Source organism: Pelophylax lessonae (assembly GCF_965119305.1).
Source record: "Pelophylax lessonae genome assembly, chromosome: 9".
NCBI classification, from domain to species: domain Eukaryota; kingdom Metazoa; phylum Chordata; class Amphibia; order Anura; family Ranidae; genus Pelophylax; species Pelophylax lessonae.
The window spans coordinates 229,629,076-229,654,028 of NC_138776.1; the positions used below are offsets into that span (position 1 = coordinate 229,629,076).

At 43.9% G+C, this 24,953-nt stretch overlaps 1 protein-coding gene across 1 annotated transcript in view; it reads right to left on the reverse strand.

Annotated features, from left to right (window-relative positions):
- Positions 1-24,953, reverse strand: part of TMEM17 (transmembrane protein 17) — an 88,077-nt gene that overhangs the window by 55,704 nt on the left and 7,420 nt on the right. The window contains exon 2 of the mRNA XM_082268506.1: positions 6,149-6,252. Within this exon, the coding sequence (XP_082124632.1) occupies positions 6,149-6,252 (104 nt within the window). The remainder of the gene's footprint in view (positions 1-6,148; positions 6,253-24,953) is intronic.

Below are 24,953 nucleotides of genomic sequence, written 5' to 3' on the forward strand. Positions count from 1 at the left end.
ATATTATATTAAAATATATAAATAAGCAGTTTAATATATTAAAATAAAATTAAATTTCCCGATCCTGAAGTGTTAAAATTTAACATATAAACGTTTGATAAACTAAAATCATGCTGTAAAATTTAATACAAACATATAAAATCTAATATGATACATGTGGACTAATACACACAAGAATAAAATATTATAAATATATAAAATTAAAACATGGTGTAATGTGGATTATAGTTATGAGGGTCACAAAATAAAGTTGTCCTAAATTCTATTCGGTGAAATATTAGCCTATCTGGAGGATGTGTATAGGAACTAGGTACTGATATACGGATATGATAAACAGATTAACTATTATTAATATGGGCATTTATGTCCCAATCAATATTCAGGCCCAAAGGTCGGTAACTTCTTAACTCATGTATCCAAAACGTCTCGAGATTGGAAATGGTTCTCCTTAGGTTACTGCCCCTCCAGTGGGGGACATATTTTTCTATAGCAATCACCTGGAGATTAGTGGGGTTCTTATGATGGCATTTAGCATTTAGTGCTGAGACACACTATGTCCCCCAAAGCCTTTTTTAATGTTGGTTATGTGCTCTCCATCTCTGATACTTAGCGTGCAAAATGTCCTACCCACATATTGGAGACCACAACTGCAGATGAGAAGATACACTATACCCTTAGTGTGACATGAAATGAAATGTTGAATTTTAAAAGTTTTCCCCGTCACATTGGATGAAATATGGTGCGTTTTAATAGTCTTGGATTCTGAACAAATCCTGCATCTCTCTCCTACATGGAAAAAACCCTTCATGTTACCAAACATTACAGGGGAAACAGGCCTCTCTATCGGGTTTGGAGCAACTAATTATTTTAGGCTCTGTGATCGTTTAAATATTAATTGTGGCCTATCTGGGAGTGTAGGACCCAGAGTTTTGTCCCGTTTAAGAACTTTCCAATGTTTTCAAGGGTTTCTTTTATCCAATGGTGGTGATGGGAAAAAGTAGTTAGAAAGGCAAATTCGTATTGCGCTTGATCTTTCTTTCGTCCTGTTACTTCTTTAGGAACTATCATATCAGCCTGTTTATATTCAGCTACCGAATTAATTTCCTCTTCCAATACCACATTGTTATACCCTTTTTGTATAAATTTATCCTTGAGGGTTTTTGCCTGTACTTTAAAATCTGGGTCGTTAGTACAGTTGATATTTGTTTCCTCCCTTAGAGGAAGCTTCCAAGGAATGTCGGTGACCAGCTGCACCAGATCGGCGTACCAAGCCCGGCAAGGCCAGTCCGGAGCCACTAAGATGACCGTAATCCCTTCTGCCTCGATCCTGCACAGAAGTCTGGGCAGAAGCTAGAGCTGGAAGGGGCCACCAGCACGTCTGTGGCGTCCACCAGAGGACACCTTGACTGAGCCACAAACCTCTGCACCTTTCTGTTGAGCCGATACGCCAACAGATCCACCTGGGGGGGCCCCACCGGAGACACAGCTGATGAAACACCTCCAGATGAAGGGACCACTCCCCGTGGTCTAACGCCTGCCGATTTTACACCCCGGGAATGTGTACGGGTGAGAGGGTTAGAACGAACCGTTCTGCCCACCCTAGAATGCAAGCTACCTCCAGAGCCAACAGGACACTTCTTGTGACCCCTTGGTGATTGACATAAGCCACAGCCATGGCATTGTCTGATTGAATGCGCACTGGACAACCCTAAAGACGATCCATACAATGATCCAGACACAGTCTGATCGCTCGGAGTTCCAATACATTGATCTGTGGTCTGGACTCTTCCAGCGTCCAGATCTCCTGAGCAAAATGAAGGAAGGATTTTCCCAGCCGAAGCGCCGGAGAACAAAGTCACCATATCAGGGACTCCTTCGTTCCCCGACTCAGCTGGATCTGATTGTCCAGAGACTGTGGAGTCTTGTCCCATTTGGACAGAATGTCCCTTTGCAGGGACAATGTATGGAACTGTGCAAAGGGAACTGCCTTGAAGGTAGACACCATCAGGCCCAGGACCTGCATGCAAGTCTGGAGGGACAACCATCTGTTGGACAGCAGGAGGCAAATTGCAGCCTGCAATTTCTGGAGTTTGTCCAGAGGAAGGAGCACTCTGGCTAAGGCCAAGTCCAGAGTCAGGCCCAGATAGTCCAGCTTCATGGAGGGAACAGAGCAGGCTTCTAAAAATTCAGAATCCAGCCGAACTTCCACAGTGTTCGTATTATGATTTCTAGGTTTTCCACCAGAGCAGAGGGAGACTCCGCTCGCAGAAGGAGATCGTCCAAATAGCTCAGTACCGCAATCCCCCTGTTGGTGTAGCAAAGCTAGCACAGGGGCTAACACTTTTGTGAAGACCCGAGGAGCAGAGGCGAGACCAAAGGGTAATGCCACAAACTGATAATGCTCCTCTCCCACAGCAAAGCAGAGAAAACGCTGGTGACCGACACATATTGGAATGTGAAGGTAGGCATCCTTGATATTGATAGAGGTGTGGAAATCCCCCCGCCGCAGGGATACCACCAAAGTTTGAATGGGCTCCATTGTGAACTTCTGTACCGACACAAAGCAGTTTAGCGCCTTGAGGTCCAGGATTGGATGCACTTTGCCTTCGTTCCTAGGGACTATGAACAAGTTTGAGTAAAAACCTTGAAAACGTTCTGAAGTCGGAACCGGGACAAGAACCCCTTGAAGGAACAGGTCTTGTACCGCCCCAAATAGTACTGTAAGCGGTCTGGGGACAGGCGCAAGTTGGAGGGAAAGAACCTTGCCGGGGGACAAGAGCGAAACTCGATCTTGTAACCAAACCGAATAAATCATAGACCCACTTGTCTTGCAACAGGGAAGTCCACAGGTCCAGAAACCAGCAAAGACATCCCCACCCCCAATACGGGTGAGGGCGCACCTTCATGCTGAAGGAACCTTGTCCAAGGGTCTGGAGAAGCCTGATCTTGGCTTGCCAGACCAGGTTCGTTTGGATCCTCCTGAAGAGGCCCAGAAAGGCCTTGAGCCCTTGTCAGTCGACCCAGAGGGATGAAAAAACTCCTTATGAGCTGAGAAGGAAGGTCCACCTCTACGACGAGGTTCCTTGCCTTTAGTAGCCTGTGGAAGAAAAGTACTACATAGTTGCTACATAGTAGGTGAGGTTGAATAAAGACAATAGTCCATCCAGTTCAACCTGTGTAGGTGTGTGTGGCTGTAATCATCTCACATAGCCCTTAATGTCCTGATCCTTGAGATGTAAGTCTAAGAGACTTTTGAAAGCTACCATACTTCCCGCAGAAACCACCTCTTGTGGTAGAGAATTCCACAATCTTGTAGCCCTAACAGTAAAGAACCCCCCTCGTTGCCTGAGGTTAAAACGCTTCTCCTCTAATCGCATTGTATGTCCTCGAGTCCTCATTCAATCCTTTCGAATGAACAGCTTTTTTTCTAAGCTGAGATCCCCATTAAGATATTTATAAATTGCTATCATGTCCCCCCTCAGACATCTCTTCTCCAGGGAGAATAAATCGAGCGATTGCAGACGCTATTCATAGTTAAGGTCCTCCAATCCCCTAATCAGTTTAGTTGCCCTTCTCGGGGCTCTCTCCAGCTCCAACACATCCCTCCTGAGGACTGGCGACCAGAACTGGACAGAATACTCCAGATGCGGTCGGACCAGAGTTTTATAAAGTGGAAGGATTATAGTCTTATCTCTGGAATACATCCCTTTTTTTATGTATGCTAATAATCTGCTGGCCTTGGCAGCTGCCGCTTGACATTGCATGCTGTTGCCTAATCTATCATCAACCAAGACTCCCAGATCCTTCTCCATTTTTGATTCCCCCAAGGGTTCCCCTCCTAACGTGTATTGTGTTTTTATGTTTTTAGTCCCCAAGTGCAAAACCTTACACTTCTCCACGTTAAACCTCATTTGCCATGTCGTTGCCCACTCCGTTATTTTGTCCCTCTGTGAAAGCTTTAATGATGTCATCCAGGGTGTCTCCGAACAGGCGATCTCCTTGGAAAGGAAGATCAGTCAAGGCCTTTTTTGAGGTCTGATCCGCAGACCAGCACTTGAGCCAAAAGACACGCCGAAGGACCACTGCCAAAGAGGATTCACAGATAAAATGTAGCCCCTGAACCAGCTGATCCGCCAGCTCGGCAAAGGCAGGGGGGAGCTGTTTCCCCAGGTCTCGTCGTCTCACATAAGAGCTTAGCCCACTCGCTTAAAGTTTGCGACACTAGGGCAATGGTGAATAGCGACCTCATTGCCGAACCAGCCAGAGTGTACATATTGCGGGCCACAGCCTCCACCTTCCGGTCACCTGGATCCTTTAAGGCCGGGGACTCTTCAATCAGAATCATGGTTGCCTTGTTTAATCTGGAAATCGGAGGGTTCACCACCGGTGGACCAGTCCACTTCTTAAGAAGAGACTCCTCATAGGGGTAACGCCTGGTAAAATGCTTAGGGACCCCATGGGGACGCTTTGGTCGTCCCCACTCTTTAGCGACAATTCTGTCAAAATAGGTAGGAAAAGGAAACACCTTTGCCGCTCTGGATGGCTTGTAAGTGCCAAAAGGTACCTGCGCCTCCGTCGCAGCTGCATCCTCCATCTCGAGGGTCTCACGTGCATATACAATCAGTGCATCCACCAGCGCTTTTTTGTGCAGGGTCGCAGACGTGGAGGAATCATTCTCACTATCAGAGGATTCCAGGTGTGTGGTTGCAGACCCAGCAGGGTGACCCACGTCCGCAGTGGCCAAATCAGATTCAGGATCTGATGAGACAGGGGAAGGCGGAGGGGAGGCGCTTTTTGATAGCCCGTCGCCCGAAAGCCACCTTCACCCGGGACACCAAGGACTTCAGGACCGCCGTCAGTGCATGGATGAATGGTTGGGACCAGAAGGGTCCCGCAGCCTCAGAGAGGGGATCAGGTGGGGAAATGTGCTCCAAAGACTTCATGGGTCACCAGGTGCGGCGATCAGGAAGTAAAATGATCCAGGAGTCAGCACCAGGGGATGAAGAGGGGCTCCCACAACCAAAATCACCTCCCACAGGGCTCCACTGTCATATCTGCCGCTATTTTCAATGGCAAAACCACAGTAAAATGGTTACCGGACTAAACACACAGGCTACAATAAAATAGCAGCCCTGTGTGGCACCACGAGGCATACAGGGTCTAGGAGGGAGAACAGGCCTCAAGGACAGATCCAGGCAGGAGGGGGGGCCCTAGCTGGAGCCCCCACCAGGTGCAACCCCCCCGCACAGTCGATCGTCCGGTCGCCAGTGGCGCACCCCCCCTGGCCCCCATTACCATTTAGTGCCCTGCCCCCACCCCAGGAAAGCAGCCAGACCACCCACACAACCCCAGCGTATGTGGAGTGGGGGAGCAGGATGAGGGACCTGGCAGGGGGGTAGCCTGTGGGAAGGAGGGGAACCCGGGGTTTCCGACCATCCCAAGGAGGGGCCCACGTCCACCCCAGAACCCTCCAGGGGAAGAAGGGGGACAGCTACTCACTATACCAGGAACCAGGTGGGCACTGCTCCAGACAGAACCCCTTTCCATTGAAATAGGGGGACTGTCGGCCAGGAGGAACACTGAGACTTAGGCAGAGACCAGGTCGTATGTGACCTCGCGAGGCGTTTTACTCGCCAGCCCCCGTCCAGTGGGGCTATGTCGCGGCCGACCTAGCTAAGGTCTGCGTGCGCTCGCTGGCCAGACTGGGGTGACCAGTGGATCTAGATTATCTAGCCCGTGGCCCAGTCTGGCAGTTGATTGTAGATTTCGCAGGAAAAATCCAGGAGAAAAAAATTTTCTTTCTAAAAAATTTTGCCTGGACCAAAGATCCCAGCAAGGAACTAGGTCCTTACTCCTGATTAGGCATAAAAAAAGTGGCTATAGCAGAGAGAGGGAGTATACCCCCTGGGTGTAGCCAGAATTATTTTCTGCCTAGTGTCCTACTCCTGTAGGGAGCAGTATAACCCAATGGTTATGAATACCGGGAGCTGTGTCCGTCAATGAAGGAAAGCGAAAACATTTGTAATCTGCTGTTATGACAATAAAATATAAGAAAACTTCCAATGGTGTTAAAACTTTTTATAGGCATTGTAAATGTAATATATAATAAAATTGAATAACACTTTCTACAATGTAATTCAGGTATTACCTTTAACTGTAAAGCTACAACGTCACAGACCCACCAGAAGGGAAAATAAAAACAGTTAAAGTACAGTGATACTTGCAGCAGCAGACTGGAGACAATATCGACCTCTGTAAGGAGAAGGAAAATTTACATAGTTAATCAGGTTAAAAAAAAAAAAAAAAAAACACAAGTCAACGCAGTTTAACCAATAGATAAAAAAAAAACAAGTAAAAAAAACCTCCATATACAGAACCCTTTACCCAGAGCTGATCCAAAAGGCAGCAGAAAAAACCCTTAAAAGCATGGTCCAATTAGCTCCAGTGGGGAAAGAAACTGTTCCCAATTTCTGAAGGAATTCAAATATTTCCTGGACTAAAAATCTCTGTTATTATTACTCATCAATGCTAATATTCAGTTATATTTAGTGCATTTAGGAATACATCTAGCTCTTGTTCAAAAAAAAAAAAAAAAAAAATCTACTGAGCTGTTCCAAACTAGTTCCTGGGGGAGTCTATTCCACAGTTGCACAGCTCTTACTGTGAGGAAGCCTTTCTGTATGTGGAGGTCAAATCTCTTTTACTCCAGAAGTAAAGAATGTCCCCGTGTCCTTTGTAATGACCTTAATGTGAAGAACTGCAGCAAATTCACTATATGAAGCGCCTACAGTATGTACTTGTACATGATGATCATACAAATTCTGACAAATCTTTGGTTTTTCGGAGATTCGGATGTATCAGAATCTGTAAATGATATAATAAGGAAAAGTAACGAATTTAGTTGAAATCTGTTAAAATTTGTTTTGTTTATTCATTTTCTAAGGAATTCCACATTTGTAAAACGATTAGAATTCGGTTTGATCGAAAAATGATTGACCGATTTGAATTCTGTGTGGAGAATAGCTGGTTGTTAACCACTTAAGCCCCGGAGGATTTGGCTGCTAAACGACCAGGGGGTATTTTGCGATTCGGCACTGCGTAAATTTAACGGACAATTGCGCGGTCGTGCGACGCTGTACCTAAACAAATTTGACGTTCTTTTTTTCCCACAAACAGAGCTTTCTTTTGGTGGTATTTGATCACCTGTGCGCTTTTTACTTTTTGCGCTATAAACAAAAAAAGAGCGTAAATTTTGCAAAAATAACAATATTTTTCACATTTTTTTTATATGAAATTCCCCCCTGTGAGGGATTAGCTCGGTGGCGGGTGTGGATGACCCCTTGGGGGGTGCGTTTTCCCAGAGAGGTAGCCGACAAGTGCTTGCAAACAAACAGTGTGGTTTATTAAATGGTGTTTTCTTCACCAGGCTGTATGCAGCAAAACATCCAAAATAAAATAAAACAGAAAATAAATCCTTGCCTCTGTGGGCGGCTACCTTCTCACAACTGGAACCTGCCTAAGTGTCTGTCTCCAACCTACCGTCGGGCAGACTTCCTTGTCCTACAGTGGACACTCAATAGTCCTTTTATAATAGTTTCACAGGGCAACACAGTCCTTTTGTTTCTTTCACACAGAAACACTTCGTCTTCTCACCTTTGAGACGTATTCACCCTTGGTTACCGTCCCGGGCACACATCACTCCGGGGGGTCTTCTCCCAGGCCCACACATCCTGTCGGGAGGCACACGCTGACTGTCCTCCTGCTCCCAGCCCACATGGCTTCAGGACACAGCTTCTGGAGGCAGCAAAGCAATAGGAATTTCTCTGAACAAATTATAGAGCCTTAACTCCCTCATTCTGAACAGGTGAAGGCCTTTCAACTTCCTGCTGGCTAGCTCTGTAGCCAACACCCTAAATTAATTAATGGACTTTCTAAATCAGGTAGAAATGTATCTCCTTCCTGTGACTACATTCCCAGATTTAGCTGACTTCCTGTTACATACCCCCCCCTCTTGTTTCAACCCTAGGGTTGGGACACATATTTCCAGGCACGCATGTGTCAGGCACTGCTGACTCACTGATAAGCCTCCTATTATCCTCAAGCTTCCGGATGAAACTGTTTTGTCATCTTCATTGACAGATTTCTCATAAATGCCACACAGTTTGTCTCTCATCTCATATACACATTCTTCAACTGCATTTTTGGCATCATTTTGCTCCTTCTCGTTTCTGTCATCTTCATTGACAGCTTTCTCATAAATGTCAGACAGCTTGTCCCTCATAACCGTCTGTCCAATCCACCATGGAGGACCGTGATCCATAGGCAACTCAATTGGGCTAGTCTTAATGTCTTCAACATTCTTAAGACGCCTCTCTCTGCAATCCATAAATGTTTTCCACAAAACTTTGAGAACCTTTGCTTCACTAAGCTTTGTTCCAAGTAGGGACTCTTGACATCCCTCTGTGACTTGAGTTGCCTCTCCATACAGCTGTACACAATCATTGACTTTTTGTTGTAAAAGGGAATGATCTTTCTTCTTGAGCTTTGCTTGCTCTAAGATGCTGTGCAGAGGATTTTCCAATTGAGACAACAGGCTGTCACACATTTCTTCAAAGTGACCCCTGTTCCTTTTCCCAGAGATATCAATATCATTCAAACATTTCATATTCATAGGCAGATCTGAAGCATTTGCACTCATCAACTTCTTAAACTTTTCGCCCTCCTGAGCGAGTCGCAGTAAAGGCCTACTACTTGATTTGATATTCAGTTTATATTTCTTGCCAAACTCTTCACAGAAGTAGCCAACCAGAACATCATCAACTTTCCTTCCACCAACATAGGGGTCAAAGGCAACAACACAGTTGAACCCAGCGATCTGGGTGGTATCCATTATAGACCTCCTCTCTGCATCAGTGAAGAAGCATGGAACTGCAACACATTCTTTTACAGGTTTCTTCAATGCACTTTCTGCTGAACTATTTGACCGCTCAAGGTCACCTAGTTCTTTTTCTCTATCTGAATTCCACATGGAATGCATCTCAAGATCACGATCAAACTTCTGCCACCCGTCTTTCACCAGTTTCATTTTAGAAATATTCTCTGAAAGGCACTTGAAATTCATTTGCTTCACGTTTTCACCAACAGCCTTAGTTTTCTCCACTAGGTGGCGTTTGCTTTTTCCTCCCAGATTTATATCACTTGCTTTAGTTTTCTCCGCTTTAGTTTTCTCCACTAGGTTTTCAGCCTGAACTGAGAAATCATCACATTTCTTACACAACTCCTTTATTTGCTGAAGTTCTAATGATACATTTTCCAATGCTTGAAGTTTTTGAAGGAACGGTTTATTCCAAAGGGGTGATTCAAGCCACGTGTCATCACATTTCTGAGGCTCACTCAGGACAGACCCCAAAACACTGATCCTTTTAAAAACTGCATCAGGCACACTATCCCCTCTTTGGGACAGATCCTCTGTTGCCTGGAATTCCTCTTCCAGTTCCTGCAACGGAATCTTCATCTCTTCTACTTGCTGTTCTAAGGCTCGTTTAGACTTTTCTAGCTCCTGAACGCTTTTCTCAACCTCATCCTTGTAGCTGACCACATGTTCCATCTCTGTACATAGCTGCTTGTTAACTCTTTCTAGTTCAGCCTTGGACTCTAGAGCTTCCTCCAAAGAGCGAGCCAAGAACAGGGCTTTGCTCTCGTTATCACGCGCCTCCGCTTCTGCGCGGTCGCGTTCTTCTGCATATTTTGCAGACACAGTCTTCTCTTCACCAAGCATCTGATCAAACTTCTTTTTCACATCTTCAACACACTGTAATGAAGCAACGCTTTCTTCCATGCGTTTTTTCATATCCGCTATCTGAGCTTGCAATGTTGCGACTTGCTCTGATAGGTTTTTCTTTGCTTCCGCCTCCTCTTTTAATTGTTCCAGGAAGCCATTTTTCTCATCTTCCATTTGTTTGAGCTTTGTGCTAAAACTCAGCCTTTGACACCTCTCTTCCTGTAAGAGTTCCTGCGTGTCTTGCAGCTGCGATTCCAAGATAGAAAAATCTTCCGCAATTTCTCTAGATTTGCTGTCTGCTTGAGAAAGCTGATTTGTAACATTGTCCAACTCAACCTGCAGTCGGTTTGCCTTCTCTGACAGCTTAGCACACAATCGGTCACCTTCTGACACCTTGACTTGCGATTCCAGAAGCTGTGCCTCTACTTTTTCCCTCTTATGTTCACAATCTTCTTTTCCCTGCATAAGAGCCTTCACCTCATTGGCTAGCATCTGGGAATAAGAATGTAATTCTGCCACACAGGCTTCTTTCTCCTTTAACTGCTGCTGGACACGTTGGGCTTCCCCTTTCCAACTTTCACAGTCCGCACGCCATTCATCTACCACATTGCTTAAAGTAGTGAGCTCATACACAGTACTCAGTAATTTAGCCTCTCTTTCACTTTTCTCTTTGTCGCTGAGAGACAATGTCGCTTCCAGAGCAACATTCTGTTCCTGCGACTCCTGCAGGTCTATTTTTGTAGCTCCCAAAGACTGAAGACTTTTTTCCAGCTGATTACGCAACTCCAACATATCAGCCATACTTTGCTTCTGCAAAGTCTGAATTTCAATTTCCTTTTCCATGAGGATGGTATCTTTCTCCTTTATAGTGTCTTGACATTTTTGCAACTCGACCAAAAGAAGAGCAGTGGATTCTTCCCACTGTAACACATGAGACTTGAGTAGTTCATTCATTTCCTGCAAGTTTCTATGCTCCATTTTAAGCAATTCCAAGGCTTGTTCCTTTTCTTCCATTTTCCGTTGCAAGGCATCCAACTCAGCCCTGCACACATACTCGGTTTCCTCCAAACCGATGGCCTCCATTGGCTGCTGGCGTCTCTGTTTCCAGCCTGCCATGCTCTCTTGATGAGCCTTTTGTTGAGCTGCAAAGCTCTGCTGAAAATCCGCATTTGCCTGCTGTTGAGCTGTATTTGCTTGCTGTTGAGCTGCATTTGATATAATCAGATGTTTCAACATCTCCTCCATTTTGAGTTTACTTTTCATCTGAGCACACTGCGTCTCCATAGCGGTTTCATCAGTGTTGCTAGGGACAACAACCTTCCTCTTTAGTAGACTCTCTTTAGGCATGGATGGGGCTGGTTCAGACGGCAACATCCCCTCCATCCATAGAATCCGGTCTCTCATTTCATCTATCTTTGCATTTTTCAGGCGTTTGGACCGCCCCATCTTCAATAACTCCACAAACAAATTTTTCACAGTCCAGCAAACAATTTTCAGACCACTGTCTCTTCAACACATGTAGTTTTTCTCTCTCTTGCAGGATCTCTTTTCCTGCACACACAGTTTTTGCAGTCACTTGCACCAGACACAACAAAGTTCATCAAATAATTTTGAGACCGCTGTCTCTTTAAAACACTTTTTTTTTTTTTTTTTTTTTCTGTCAGGATCTTCTCTCCTGCACACATAGATTGTGCAATCTCATGCACCAGACAAAGTTCATCAAACATATGCACTCCATTGCAGGGATCTCTGCTTATGCCCACTGCATACCTCCACCATATGTGAGGGATTAGCTCGGTGGCGGGTGTGGATGACCCCTTGGGGGGTGCGTTTTCCCAGAGAGGTAGCCGACAAGTGCTTGCAAACAAACAGTGTGGTTTATTAAATGGTGTTTTCTTCACCAGGCTGTATGCAGCAAAACATCCAAAATAAAATAAAACAGAAAATAAATCCTTGCCTCTGTGGGCGGCTACCTTCTCACAACTGGAACCTGCCTAAGTGTCTGTCTCCAACCTACCGTCGGGCAGACTTCCTTGTCCTACAGTGGACACTCAATAGTCCTTTTATAATAGTTTCACAGGGCAACACAGTCCTTTTGTTTCTTTCACACAGAAACACTTCGTCTTCTCACCTTTGAGACGTATTCACCCTTGGTTACCGTCCCGGGCACACATCACTCCGGGGGGTCTTCTCCCAGGCCCACACATCCTGTCGGGAGGCACACGCTGACTGTCCTCCTGCTCCCAGCCCACATGGCTTCAGGACACAGCTTCTGGAGGCAGCAAAGCAATAGGAATTTCTCTGAACAAATTATAGAGCCTTAACTCCCTCATTCTGAACAGGTGAAGGCCTTTCAACTTCCTGCTGGCTAGCTCTGTAGCCAACACCCTAAATTAATTAATGGACTTTCTAAATCAGGTAGAAATGTATCTCCTTCCTGTGACTACATTCCCAGATTTAGCTGACTTCCTGTTACACCCCCCAAAAAAAATGTAAAAATCAAAATTTTTTAACATTTTCGGCCAATTTGTTTTATGCTACATATGTTTGGTAAAAAAAAAAAAATCGCAAAAAGCGTATTTTTATTGGTTTACGCAAAAGTTATCGCGTTTACTAACAAAGGGAAAGATTTTTGTCATTTTTGTTGTTTTTTTTTCTTTAACGCGTAATGGCGGCGATCTGCGATTTTTTTTGCGGTACTGCGACATTGCGGCGGACAGATCGGACCCCTGACTGACATTTTTTACACTTTTGGGGTTACCAGTGACACTTCTACAGTAATCAGTGCTATACATATGCACTGTTACTGTAAAAATACACTGGTAGCGAAGGGGTTAACTTTATTTGAGAGGGAGGGGCTGTGTGTGTCCCTAGGGGCGTGATTCTTACTGTGATTGGCTGTGACTTGAGGTGTAAGGACACTGATCAACGGTTCTACATAGTAGAACCGTGTGATCAGGGTTTCTACACAGGGAGAACTGACAGGCAGCTTGTTTACACAAGCTGCCTGCCTTTCTCCCTCTCCCCCGCCGATCGCCGAGTGACCGGCGGACATCGGGTCCGCCAATCACACGCGCGGGGGGGGGGGGGGGGTCAGTGACCGCGCGGGAGCGCGCCTCCGGTGGCGCGCGCTCGCTCCCCAGACCCTCCCAGGCTAGTGACGTTAATTAACGTCACTTTGCCTGTGAGGGGCTGACCGCCGCAGTAAATTTACTTGCGGCGGTCGGCAAGTGGTTAAGCAGCGGGCCAGGAAGCCAGCTGCTTCCTCCTTAAAGAAGTTGTAAAGTCAGAAGGTTTTTTTTTTTTTAATGCATTCTAAGCATCAAGATAAAAAAAAAACTTTCTGGGTGTAGAAGCCTCCCCAGCACTCCCTCATACTTACCTGAGCCTCATGTCTATCCAGCAGTGTCCGCGAGTCCCTCAGCCATCTGGGACTCGCGGACACAGGCGGAACGGCAGCTCTGTGTCTGAATGGACACATGGAGCTGCAGCTTGGCTCGGGTGTCCCCATAGCAAGCTGCTTACTGTAGGGGCAGTTAACAGGAGGGAGGGGTCAGGAGCAGCAACGAGGGACCCGAGAAGAGGAAGATTAAGGCTGATCTGTCCAAAACCAACTGCACAGAGCTGCGAATCGGCCCTGCCCCCTCTTTCTCCTGATTGGCTAACTGACTTTGATTGACAGCCAACGGGAGCCAATGGCGCCACCTGTGTCCCAGCCAATTAGAAGGGAGAGTCCCTGAAGGCCAAGAGACTCATGGACATCGCTGGACAGAGAAGGACCTCAGGTAAGTATTAGGGGGTGCTGGGGAGGCTGCTGCACAAGAATGCATTAAGATAAAAAAACCTTCTGACTTTACAACTCCTTTAAATAGGTAAGGGGCAGGGCCACCTGGTGATGTCCCCTGGTAGCTCCACCCCCTTGTGAATTTACCGACTGATGCATGCAGAGTCTTTGATGTCACAAGGGGCGGGGCCACCAGGTGGCTCCACCCCTTACCTATATAAGAACTGTAAAACGGCGGAGCCTGCATTGGCGGTCAGCCTACATCACTGGCGGATCATTTTTCTTTTACCGGTCAGGCAGGTAAAGTGATTGATGATGGATCTACATCGGGGGATATTTTTTTATTTTTTTTAAAGAAAAATTTTTAAACTTTTTTTTTAAAAAAGGACTTGTCAAAAACCATCTATACTGTTTTTATTTATTTTGGACACTTCTTTTGGTGAATGAGTAGGCAGAGCCCCACATGTTGAGGGCATGTAGCTTGGTAAGGTTCGGGGGCATGTAGCTTGGTATGGTTCGGGGGGAGGGGGGTGAGAGTTCGTCCCCCCTTTCCTGGCCTGCTCTAATAAGGGGCTGGTATGGATTTTGGGGGGGCTGCCCCATGCGTTTTTTATTTATTTTTTATTTTGGCGTGGAGTTCCCCGGAAAATCCATGCCAGACCCAAAGTGTGTTTTTTTTCTTTATTTTTTTTTTCAAAAGCTGGGACGGAAATCGCAACTGTGAGTGAAGAGGCCCACAGGATATTGAGCATGACAGATAAGAGCGCTGGGGGGGTTCTCACTATCAGAATCAGACTCAGTATATGAACCTGTAGAGAGCAGCAGCGCCCTAAGAGATAGCGCAGACGATGGAGTAGTGATCCCTGCTATTGTCAGGCATACCTGACCCCATGGCCCAGGTTGCTGAGATGGTACAATCACATGATGATTCCCGTATGCAGCAGAGTGCTAGTACTAGTGCCACTCTACCTGCTGTTTAACTGTATTGATTGATTGTGGACCAAAGCAATTTATATGCTAATCAATTTATTGTCGCAACACAAACCCAAATTTGTTTCTTGCCAGACCATTTGTATGGAAACCTATTACGTTTTCTAAATGTAAGACATTTTTGGGCCTAATCCTCAACATGGGGCATTACTAAAAAGAATGAGTTGTTTTCATATTAGTCCACAGACCCAATTCAATATATGCCCATGTTCTCTGATGCCATGACCAGATACAAGAATGTAGATACAAGAATGTAATGTGATTCATGCATTTTAGCAACAATGAATTTGGTTGTCCTCGGGGTGACCCTGAATATGATCGGCTCCACATAATTTGGCCCCTCGTAAATCATTTTAACCAAAAATTTGCAGACTTGAATACGCTCAACAAGTTTTCTGTGTAGAGGAGTCCCTCATTAATTTTTTTGGCCGCCTTTTTTTTTTTTTTCTCCCCAGCAAGCATGCCAGATATGGAGTCGAAACATAAGCTCTGTGAGAGGGCAATTTACGAGGGAAAAGATGGTCTCATGGAGCCCCACTGCCAGACTATATAGGGAGCAGTGGCATGATTGTTTGGGACTTAGTTTCACCCTTATTCAGAAAGGGGTACCACTTGTACCTGGATAATTCTTATACAAGCGTGCCACTTTTTAGACACCTTTTCGAATTTAGAATTGGCACATGTGGCAACGTGCTACCTAATCGCCGGGGCTTCCCCAATGACTTGTAAATACCCAAATAAGACCGGGGAGAGAGCCTGCTTTGGAAATAGACAATTGCTTGCAGTGAAGGGTAAGGACAAATGGGATGTTTTCCTCCTGTCTTCTATACACGTAGATACGACAGTCCAAATTGCAACGGCGCCTGTTGTTGAGAAGCCAATCTCTGTCCACGACTACAACCTTAACCACTTACCGCAAAGTGACGTAGATCTACGTCGGCAAACTTTGCGGGGTTATAACGGGATGATGCCTCTAGCTAGAGACACCATCCCGGTACCGTGGTTTAGTGTCAACGGTCGGCTTTCCGTCCGTAATGACCTATGCGGCTCGGGAGCCGCTCGATCGTTACCCGGGTGAGCGGGAGGGGACGTCCCCCCCTCTCCCGCCGCCTTCCGTGACTTTGCCCCGAGCACCCAGCCGGCACGTCCGCCGGCTGGATGGAGTCCCCGATGAATGCTGGAAATGGCATAGTTTGGGTCTCCGATGACGTAACCCGGAGGCTGCGTCCATGACATCACTTCCGGGTTACTGTGCTGCAAAAAGCGACAAATTTAAAAAACGGCTGTATGCAAAAACGCCGTTTTCGGCATTTTGCATACATGGAAGTGTAATCGAGGGGTCTAGGGTCTTTTAGACCCTCGATCCCTCCATAAAGAGTACCTGTCACTACATATTGGTGTCACAAGGGATGTTTACATTTCTTGTGACAGCAATAAAAGTGATCAGATTTTCTTTTTTTAAAGAACCTGTAATAAAGTTAAAAAAATAAATAAAATAAATAAGAAAAAAAAAAAATAAAAAATTAGCCGCCCCCGTCACCGTTAGCTCGCGCACAAAAAAAAATGTATACGGAAGTCGAGCCGCGAATGATATCGCTGTTCAAACCACACATGTGAGATATCACCGCGATCGCCAGAGCGTGTGCAATAATTAAAAAAAAAGAGCTACACTCTACCTCTAAACTGGTAACCGTTAAATAAATTTAAAGCGTCGCCGATTGAGATCTCTATTGACCGTAGTTTGTCGCCATCCCACGGGGGGTGCAATTTTAAACTGTAACATGTTGGGTATCTATTTACTCGGCGTGACATCATCTTTTACAATATACAAAAAAAATTGGCTAACTTTACTGTTTAGTATTTTATAAATGCAGTGAAATTTGATTTTTCAAAAATTTTCCAAAAAAATGGCGTTTTAAAGACCGCTGCGCAAATACCGCATGACAAAAAATATTGCAATGACCGACATTTTATTCTCCAGAGTCTTTGCTAAAAAATATATATAATGTTTGGGGGTTCTAAGTAGTTTTCTAGGAAACAATACTGGTTTTAACTTGTGAACAAAAAGTGTCCGAAATAGGGCTGGGGCTTAAGTGGTTAACATGAGAGGGGTGGACTTCAATTAACAGATGATGGTGCTTTATTTAATTTCTGTAAAGCCAGACGATGGTACAAAAAAGTGTCTGTATATTTATTCCAATTGGCCGTGTTTAATGCTTTTCTACTATACAAAGCGTCAGGAAGAGGTGGATCCTTCCTAAAATTTCAGGAAAAGATCATCACAGCCCTTCTGTATCCAGAAGGTGCTGTGGCCCAATTTCCTAATCCAGATGCAGTGAGCTGGCTGCATGAGAGACATTTTCCAGATGCCCTCCCTGGTACCTCTACCCAAAGAGCACCCCAAAAAAAGATATGTCTGTAGTAGACGCGGATATACACGTGATACCAGCTATTTTGTCCCTCCTGTCCTGGCCAACCTGGTCTCTGCCTCAAGGACTGTTTCTGTCGCTACCACACACTAGTGGAGTATTAGTATAGGGTACAGCACTGCACAGTCTAGGGCACACATTCACACAGGATCTCAAAGGATGTTAGAAATTTAGGGAACTGGCTATCACATTTTGAGAGACCATAGCCTGGAACGTTTAAAATGTTTTACAGTTATAAAAAAAACATAAAACATTTCTACATTTTTCTAAACCTTACCTACAACCAGCACCATTTCAGCACAACAAGAAGTATATCTTATCATGCCCATTAAGTGTATATCAATTAATGTAAACGGCCTCAATCATCCCGCCAAACGTTTTGCACTCTGGAAAGAAGCTAAATTGAAAAATGCGGACATAGTGGCGGTTTCAAGAAACCCATCTCCAGACAATGAACCATCCCAAAATCACCCATAAAGACTTCCCTCACATTTTTTTGGCAACCTCCTCTACCAAGAAAAAAGGAGTTATGTTAGCTATTAAACACACAATTTCGGTGCAGATTAAGGATCAAGTCATAGACCCTGATGGTCGTTACATTATTCTGACGGGAACCTTCAACAACCTTCCATTGACTCTAGTGACTCTCTATGCACCAAACACCCATCAGATCCGTTTTCTTCGTAGATTAATCAAAAGAATCAACAAGATCAAACACGGGAATCTCTTGCTGTGTGGAGACTTCAATGCCTTGACTGATCCTGATCTGGACTCGACATCCACAACGAAAGGCAGAAAGACTTCACTACAAACCCTGCTCCATAAAGAAGGTCTGTATGACTCTTGGAGATGCCTACATGCCGCAGAGATGGACTACACTTTTTTTTCGTCCAGACACCAAATGTATTCCAGAATTGACTTATTTATCACAGATTGGCATCTTTTGGGAAGGACCACCTCGGTAGCCATCAATGACATCACGTGGTCTGACCACGCGGTGATAGAGATGGTTATTGACGAGGGCATTCCCAAGGGTAAAAACCAGGTTTGGAGATGCAATATAAGGAATCTACAATCCAAGCTATGTAACTCACATTTATCCCAACATCTAAATGAATTCATACAAATTAATTCCCCTTCAGTATCAGACCCCTGGTCACTTTGGGGGGCACACAAAGCGTATATGAGGGGGGTATGTATACAGCAGAATTCTAGGATGTGGAAAGAATACAACAAAAAATTGACAAACCCATTGTCACTAATCCACACTTTAGAGGTAGATAATAAAAGTAACCCTAACCCCAATAAAACAAAGGAACTTAACTCTCTTAGAACTCAACTGCGTTCCCTACTACTAGAGAAACATGATATTCAACTGAGGAAACTGAAATTAAACTACTATGCACATGCTAATACGTCAGGTAAAATTCTAGCCAACCGCCTAAAATCTAAACAGACTAAATCCAGAATAGCATACCTACAGAAAATTCACTCTGCTCATAAAGTCACACATCCATGTGACATAGCCAATGAATTTGCAGAATATTATCATTCCTTGTACAACCTTAAAACAGACCCAAACACTAAAATTCCAACCAGTGCTTCCATATCCCAATTTCTAAACAGACTGAATCTCCCTCGTCTCTCAGAATCCCAATTAGCTAAATTTAATGAACCAATCACAGAAGAAGAAATTCGTAAAACCATCGTATCTCTTCCGCACGGGAAATCACCTGGCCCCGACGGGTTCCCTAACGAGTATTACCAAACCTTTCAACAAACCCTATCCCCGCACTTATTAAAAGTTTTCAATAAGGCGATAGAAACTACGACGTTCCCCAAAGATATGCTTGAAGCTTATATTGTAACGATCCCCAAGCCTGGTAAAGGCACATCATTACCCAATAATTACCTTCCTATATCCCTATTAAATTCGGATATAAAAATCTTCGCCAAAATTTTAGCCAAAAGAATGCAGGGGGTGATGCACACTCTGATCCAGAAAGATCAGATGGGCTTCATGCCCGGTAGGCAAACAGCAGATGCTACTAGACGAATAATAGATATCACGTATATGGCCAAATCCAAAAAAACGCCTTCTCTGCTCCTAACCTTGGATGCAGAGAAGGCGTTCGATAAAATCAACTGGGAATACATGTCCTCAACCCTGACCAAATTTGGACTAACAGGGAATATCTTATCAGCCATTTTAGCCCTATACTCGCAATCATCTGCAAGAGTCTTTACGTCGAGTACACTCTCCAAATCATTTACCATCACAAATGGAACAAGGCAAGGCTGTCCCCTTTCACCGTCAATATTTAATCTATCCATCGAGCCCTTAGCAGAAGCTATACGTTCGGATGCAGCAATCTCAGGATTCTCTACAGGTAATTTAGAGCACAAAATAAATTTATTTGCAGACAATATAATCCTCATGCTTACTAATCCAGAAAAGTCCCTACCAGCTGCCCACAAAATTCTAAGTGACTTCGGAGATATCTCCTACTATAAAATTAACCCTTCCAAGTCATGCGTTCTTGATCTAGAAGTACCTCCACACTCCAAGCAATATCTCACTTCACATTGTCCATTTCCCTGGTCGAAAGACAAGATTACATATTTAGGTGTTCTTATTAGTCCCCACTCTTCGGACCTACTCCTGACCAACTTAAAAGCACTTAAACAGAAAATCTCTGATGATCTCAAAAAATTTGAAAAAGTTGATATAACCTGGGGAGCTAGAATGGCTACGATCAAAATGTGCATCCTTCCCCAAATATTGTATTTGTTTAGAACACTTCGATACCCATCCCCAAAACACAACTTAATGCCATCACAACTATCTTAAGAAAATATATATGGGCAGGGAAAAAAGCTAGAATAGCATATGACACCCTTTCAATACACAAATATATGGGAGGTGCGGGTCTGCCCAATTTGGCGGCCTACTACTGGGCAACTCGTTTAGATCAGCTGAAACACTGGAATGTTAATCCTAAATCACCGCTATGGGCTTCCATTGAAGAACACCTGGTTCCAACAAATAACCTGAAATGGTTTCTAGTGAGTGACTTATGGATCCCTTGGAATCTGTGTAAACTCCCACCCACTATTAAATCCTCCCTTTAAGCCTGGAGAACTGCATCCAATTCACAACCTACTCTAAACCTAGCGCGAACACACCCTCTACCTTTAGATATATTACCTACTAAAATCCGCAAATTAGATGTCACCCAACTTAAATCACTTAATCTACAGAATTTAAATAAATTCGATCACGACAACTCCCTCAAAACCAGAGAAACACTTATTGAAGAATTTATTATACCAGCTAACGCTTCCACATCACTATCCAAAATTCTACTTCTATTATCCAAACATCCCTTCCTGAACATTCAAATCAATTCCCAATCATGGGAATTTTTATCTACGGATAAACCAGAAAAAAAGGGCATATCTCTACTATACTCTGTCCTTACAGCTGAATCTATGACTCACAAAACGCAACATATGATTAAATGGGAAATATCCCTCAAACAACAATTTACGGTTAGACAATGGCAATACGCGATTAAATCCACCTACAGGTTCTCCCACCGCACCACTCATTGGGAATTTATGACCAAAATTTACAATAGATGGTATTACACCCCATATAGATTGGCACATATGATACCTACCATCTCTCCCCTTTGCTGGCGTGAATGCGGCATGGTTGGTTCCCTTTCTCATATACTATGGGACTGCCCCTCCCTTAAAAGTTACTCGAACTCAGTGTTCCAGTGCCTTGCTTCATGCACTGGAATTTTGAGGAAACCCTCAATGGAACTAGCCGTTCTAAATCTAAACTTAGACACATACCCCCATATGTACAGGCGGATAATAGTCCATGTGCTGCTTGCTTCTAGAAATCTGATCCTAAGAAATTGGAAATCAAAGTGTATCCCAAATTTATCTGAAGTTATTCACTTAGTAAATGAAAACTACTTACTTGAAAAAGCATTATCTGTTAATAACCTAACATATAGTAAATTCCAAAAATCTTGGGACGCTTGGCCTTATCTCACCTCGGATAATAGACTGTCCTGAGTCTTTCTGATCCAGAGGGTTGGGGCGGGACCTCCTCTGTCCTGGAGACATAGATCCCTACGGGTTCCAGACGGAGGAGTCCTGTCACGACTTCGGATCAATATGTACTGTCGTTATATTTTGTCGCACAAATAATCTCTATATTCTAGACTGGAAATTGTTTAAACTGTTTAATCTGTTTATACTATTGTTTTATTGCTCATTTTCATCTACTGTTGTCCTCCATGTTGGAGTATTGTTAACTCTGTAAAAATCAATAAACTTATTGAATGAAAAAAAAAAAAACATTAAACATTTAAAATGTTAAAAAAAAATAAAAAATTGTTGTCGTTTTATTCAGTTAATTTTCTGTTCTTACTATTGTTACTGTGTTTTGTTGTTGCCTATTGTTTGCTTTGCAGTTACGCCATTCAGCTGCAGCACTGATCTGTTTATTCTGACAGCAACAGGGTCACTGCACTGTAGGAGGTGGACAGTGGGCAGATCACCTCTACGCTTCGCCATATATTTTTTACTCTTTTTTGGCACAGATTGTAATAAAAAAGTTGTTGTTTAATTAAGCTAATGTTTTATTGTTAACTGTTGTTCACTTTAAGGAAGGCCATTCAGCTGCAGCACTGATCTGTTTATTCTGACAGCAACAGGGTTTGCTTTCAGAATACATAAATCAGTGATTGCAGTGCTGTAAGAGGTGATTTTACCACCACAGTTAAAAAAAAAAAAAAAAAAGAACACATGCTTCGGCAAATATTTGTTTTTACTTTTCTTGGCAGAGATTTCTTCATCCACATCGATTTATTTGAATATTGAACATTGCATGTATGCTTATTATTAGAAGTGGGTGGATATATTCTAATGGTGGGCATACCACACATGTTTTCTGGCAGATATTTATTCATTCACATTGATCGGTTCTTTTTTCGTTCAGCCTACAGGATGCATGAAAAAAAGGAAATTACAATATATGCCCAACAAAGACCAGCAATGTACAGGTACATTGCCTAAATTTGAGTGGGTATACCGGGATGATGTCTGAAGGTTTAGGCACCATCTTGGTATCGTTTTTTTCAGCCGGTGGCCAGCTTTCATGTAAAAGGAATCCTAGCATCTATTTAGCCACTAGACTGCTTTTACAAGCAGTGGGAGGAACGCCCCCCCCCCCCCCCGCCACCTTCCACCGTTTTCTCAGGCTCTCCTGCCCCACCAGGGTACCCAAGAATGCATCTCTATGGCCTAAGAAACTGGAAGCTACGAGCATTTCATCACTTCAGTTTTGCCGGATATAAACAGTCCCATTTTTAAACTGGTAAAGCATCTGATCACACTGATTTTGGTGTGGTCAGATGCTTTTAAGGGCAGAGGAGAGATCTAGAGTCTAAAAGACCAAAAAAAAAGTACCTGTCACTGCCTATTACTATCATAGGGGGAATTTACATTCCCTGTGATAACAACAAAAGTGATAAAAAAAAATAAATTAAAAAAATGAAAGGGACAGTGTGGGTGATGTTACATAGTTAGTCAGGTTGAAAAAAGACACATTCATCTTGTTCAACTAACCAAAAAAAAAACCCACCAGTATTGAAAACCCAACCATACAATCCCATATACACAATCCTATACCCGCAGTTGATCCAGAGGAAGGTGAAAAAACCCAGCAAAGCATGATCCAATTTGCTACAGCAGGGGAAAAAAATTCCTTCCTGATCCCCCGAGAGGTAATCGGATATTCCCTGGATCAACTTTACCTAAAAAAAAAATTTAGTACCCACTTACTGTATATTAAGTTCACACAGGAAAGAATCCAGACGATTTTTAACCACATATTACCCGCCCACCGTCATCAGTGATCTTCAGTGCCCTGATTACACAAAATGTAAAAAAAGTGCCATTCATGCCTAATATCAGTGCCCATTATCAGTGCCCACCATCAGTGCCTGCTCATCTATATGAAGGCAATTCTCATCCCTCTTCCAAAGGAACAGGGCGTCATCTACATAGCATCTCCAGAAGAAAAGGTTGAGGGTCATTACGGGAAAAGATGGTCTTATCTTCCCAAAGTCCATTAACAAATTGGCGAGACTGGGAGCAAACTTGGCTCCCATCGCCATGCCAGTCCTTTACATATAGTGATCGCCTTCATAATAAAAATAACCTAGCGACATAGCCCCACTGGACGGGCCTGGCCTGCGAGTTAAGCGTCTCCTCCTGGCTGACAGCCCTCCCATTCCGATGGAGAGGGGGTCTGTCTGGAGCGGTTCCCAGCCTGTTTCCATGGTATGGTAAGTATGAGAAGCTGAAAAATTCTTTAAGTGTATAAACAGTAAGAAAGCGAGGCCAGAACACATTGGCCCCATAAAAGATGACAAAGGAAATATGGCCACTGAGGACAGAGAAAAGGCGGAAGTGTTAAATAATTTCTTCTCTTCAGTCTTCACAAAAGAATCGGGGGGCTACACTAACCCAGCTTGTAAGGCCAAACTAAATAACACACCTCAGGAAGTACCGCCATGGCTAACAGAAGATAGACTTACAACTAAACTAGAGAAACTCAACATAAATAAATCACCGGGACCGGATGGCTTGCACCCGAGGGTTCTTAAAGAGCTCAGCCAGGTGATTGCCAGACCATTATTCTTGATCTTTAAGGATAGTTTACAGACAGGTATGGTGCCAGCTGATTGGAAAAAGCCAACATGGTACCAATATTTAAAAAAGGGCAGATATATATCCTGGTAACTATAGGCCGGTCAACCTAACATCAGTAGTCTGCAAGATTTTGGAGGGGATGTTAAGGGACCGCATACAAGACTTTAGTAATGAAAATGGTATTATTAGTAGTAATCAGCATGGATTCATGAAAAATCGTTCTTGCCAAACCAATCTATTAACCTTCTATGATGAAGTGAGCTGCCACCTAGATAAAGGTAAGCCTGTGGATGTGGTGTGTCTGGACTTTGCAAAGGCCTTTGACACTGTTCCCCACAATCGCTTACTGTTCAAACTAAGGAAGGTAGGTATGGACCATAAGGTGAGTACCTTGATAGAGAACTGGCTCCAGGGGAGAGTCCAGAGGGTGATGATTAATGGGGAGTACTCAGATTGGGCGGGTGTGGAAAGTGGGGTCCCCCAGGGTTTTGTCCTGGGACCAATCCTGTTTAATTTATTCATAAATGATCTAGAGGAGGGGATATCTAGCACAATCTTAGTATTTGCGGATTATACTAAACTAAGCATGCGAATATCTTCTATGCAGGATGTGGAAACCTTACAAGTGGACCTGAACAAAATAATGGAGTGGGCAACTGCATGGCAGATGAGGTTTAATGTTGAAAATTTGTAAAGTAATGCACTTGGGGGCCAGAAACCAGAAAGCAAGCTACTCACTAGGGGGGAACCTCTGGGTGAGTCTAGGATGGAAAAGGACAAGGGGGTACTGGTAGACAACAGGCTTGGAAGTGGCATGCAATGTCAAGCCGCTGCAAGCAAAGCCAACAGAATACTGGGATGCATAAAACAAGGATTCACTCCAGAAATAAAGAGATTATACTCCCTCTCTACAAGACTCTGGTCTGGCCACATCTGGAGTATGCTGTCCAGTTCTGGGAATCGGTCCTCAGGAAGGATGTGCTGGAAGTGGAGAGAGTCCAGAGAAGGGCAACAAAAATAATTAGGGGAATGGAGGACATAAGCTATGAGGAAAGACTACAAGCACTGAACTTATTCTCTCTGGAGAAGAGACGATTAAGGGGGGATATGATATCAATGTACAAATACTGTACTGGCGACCCTAGCATAAGGAACAAACTATTCAGAGAAAGGGAATACAATAAGACACGTGGCCACTTACTAAAACTAGAGGAAAGGCGTTTGATCTTAA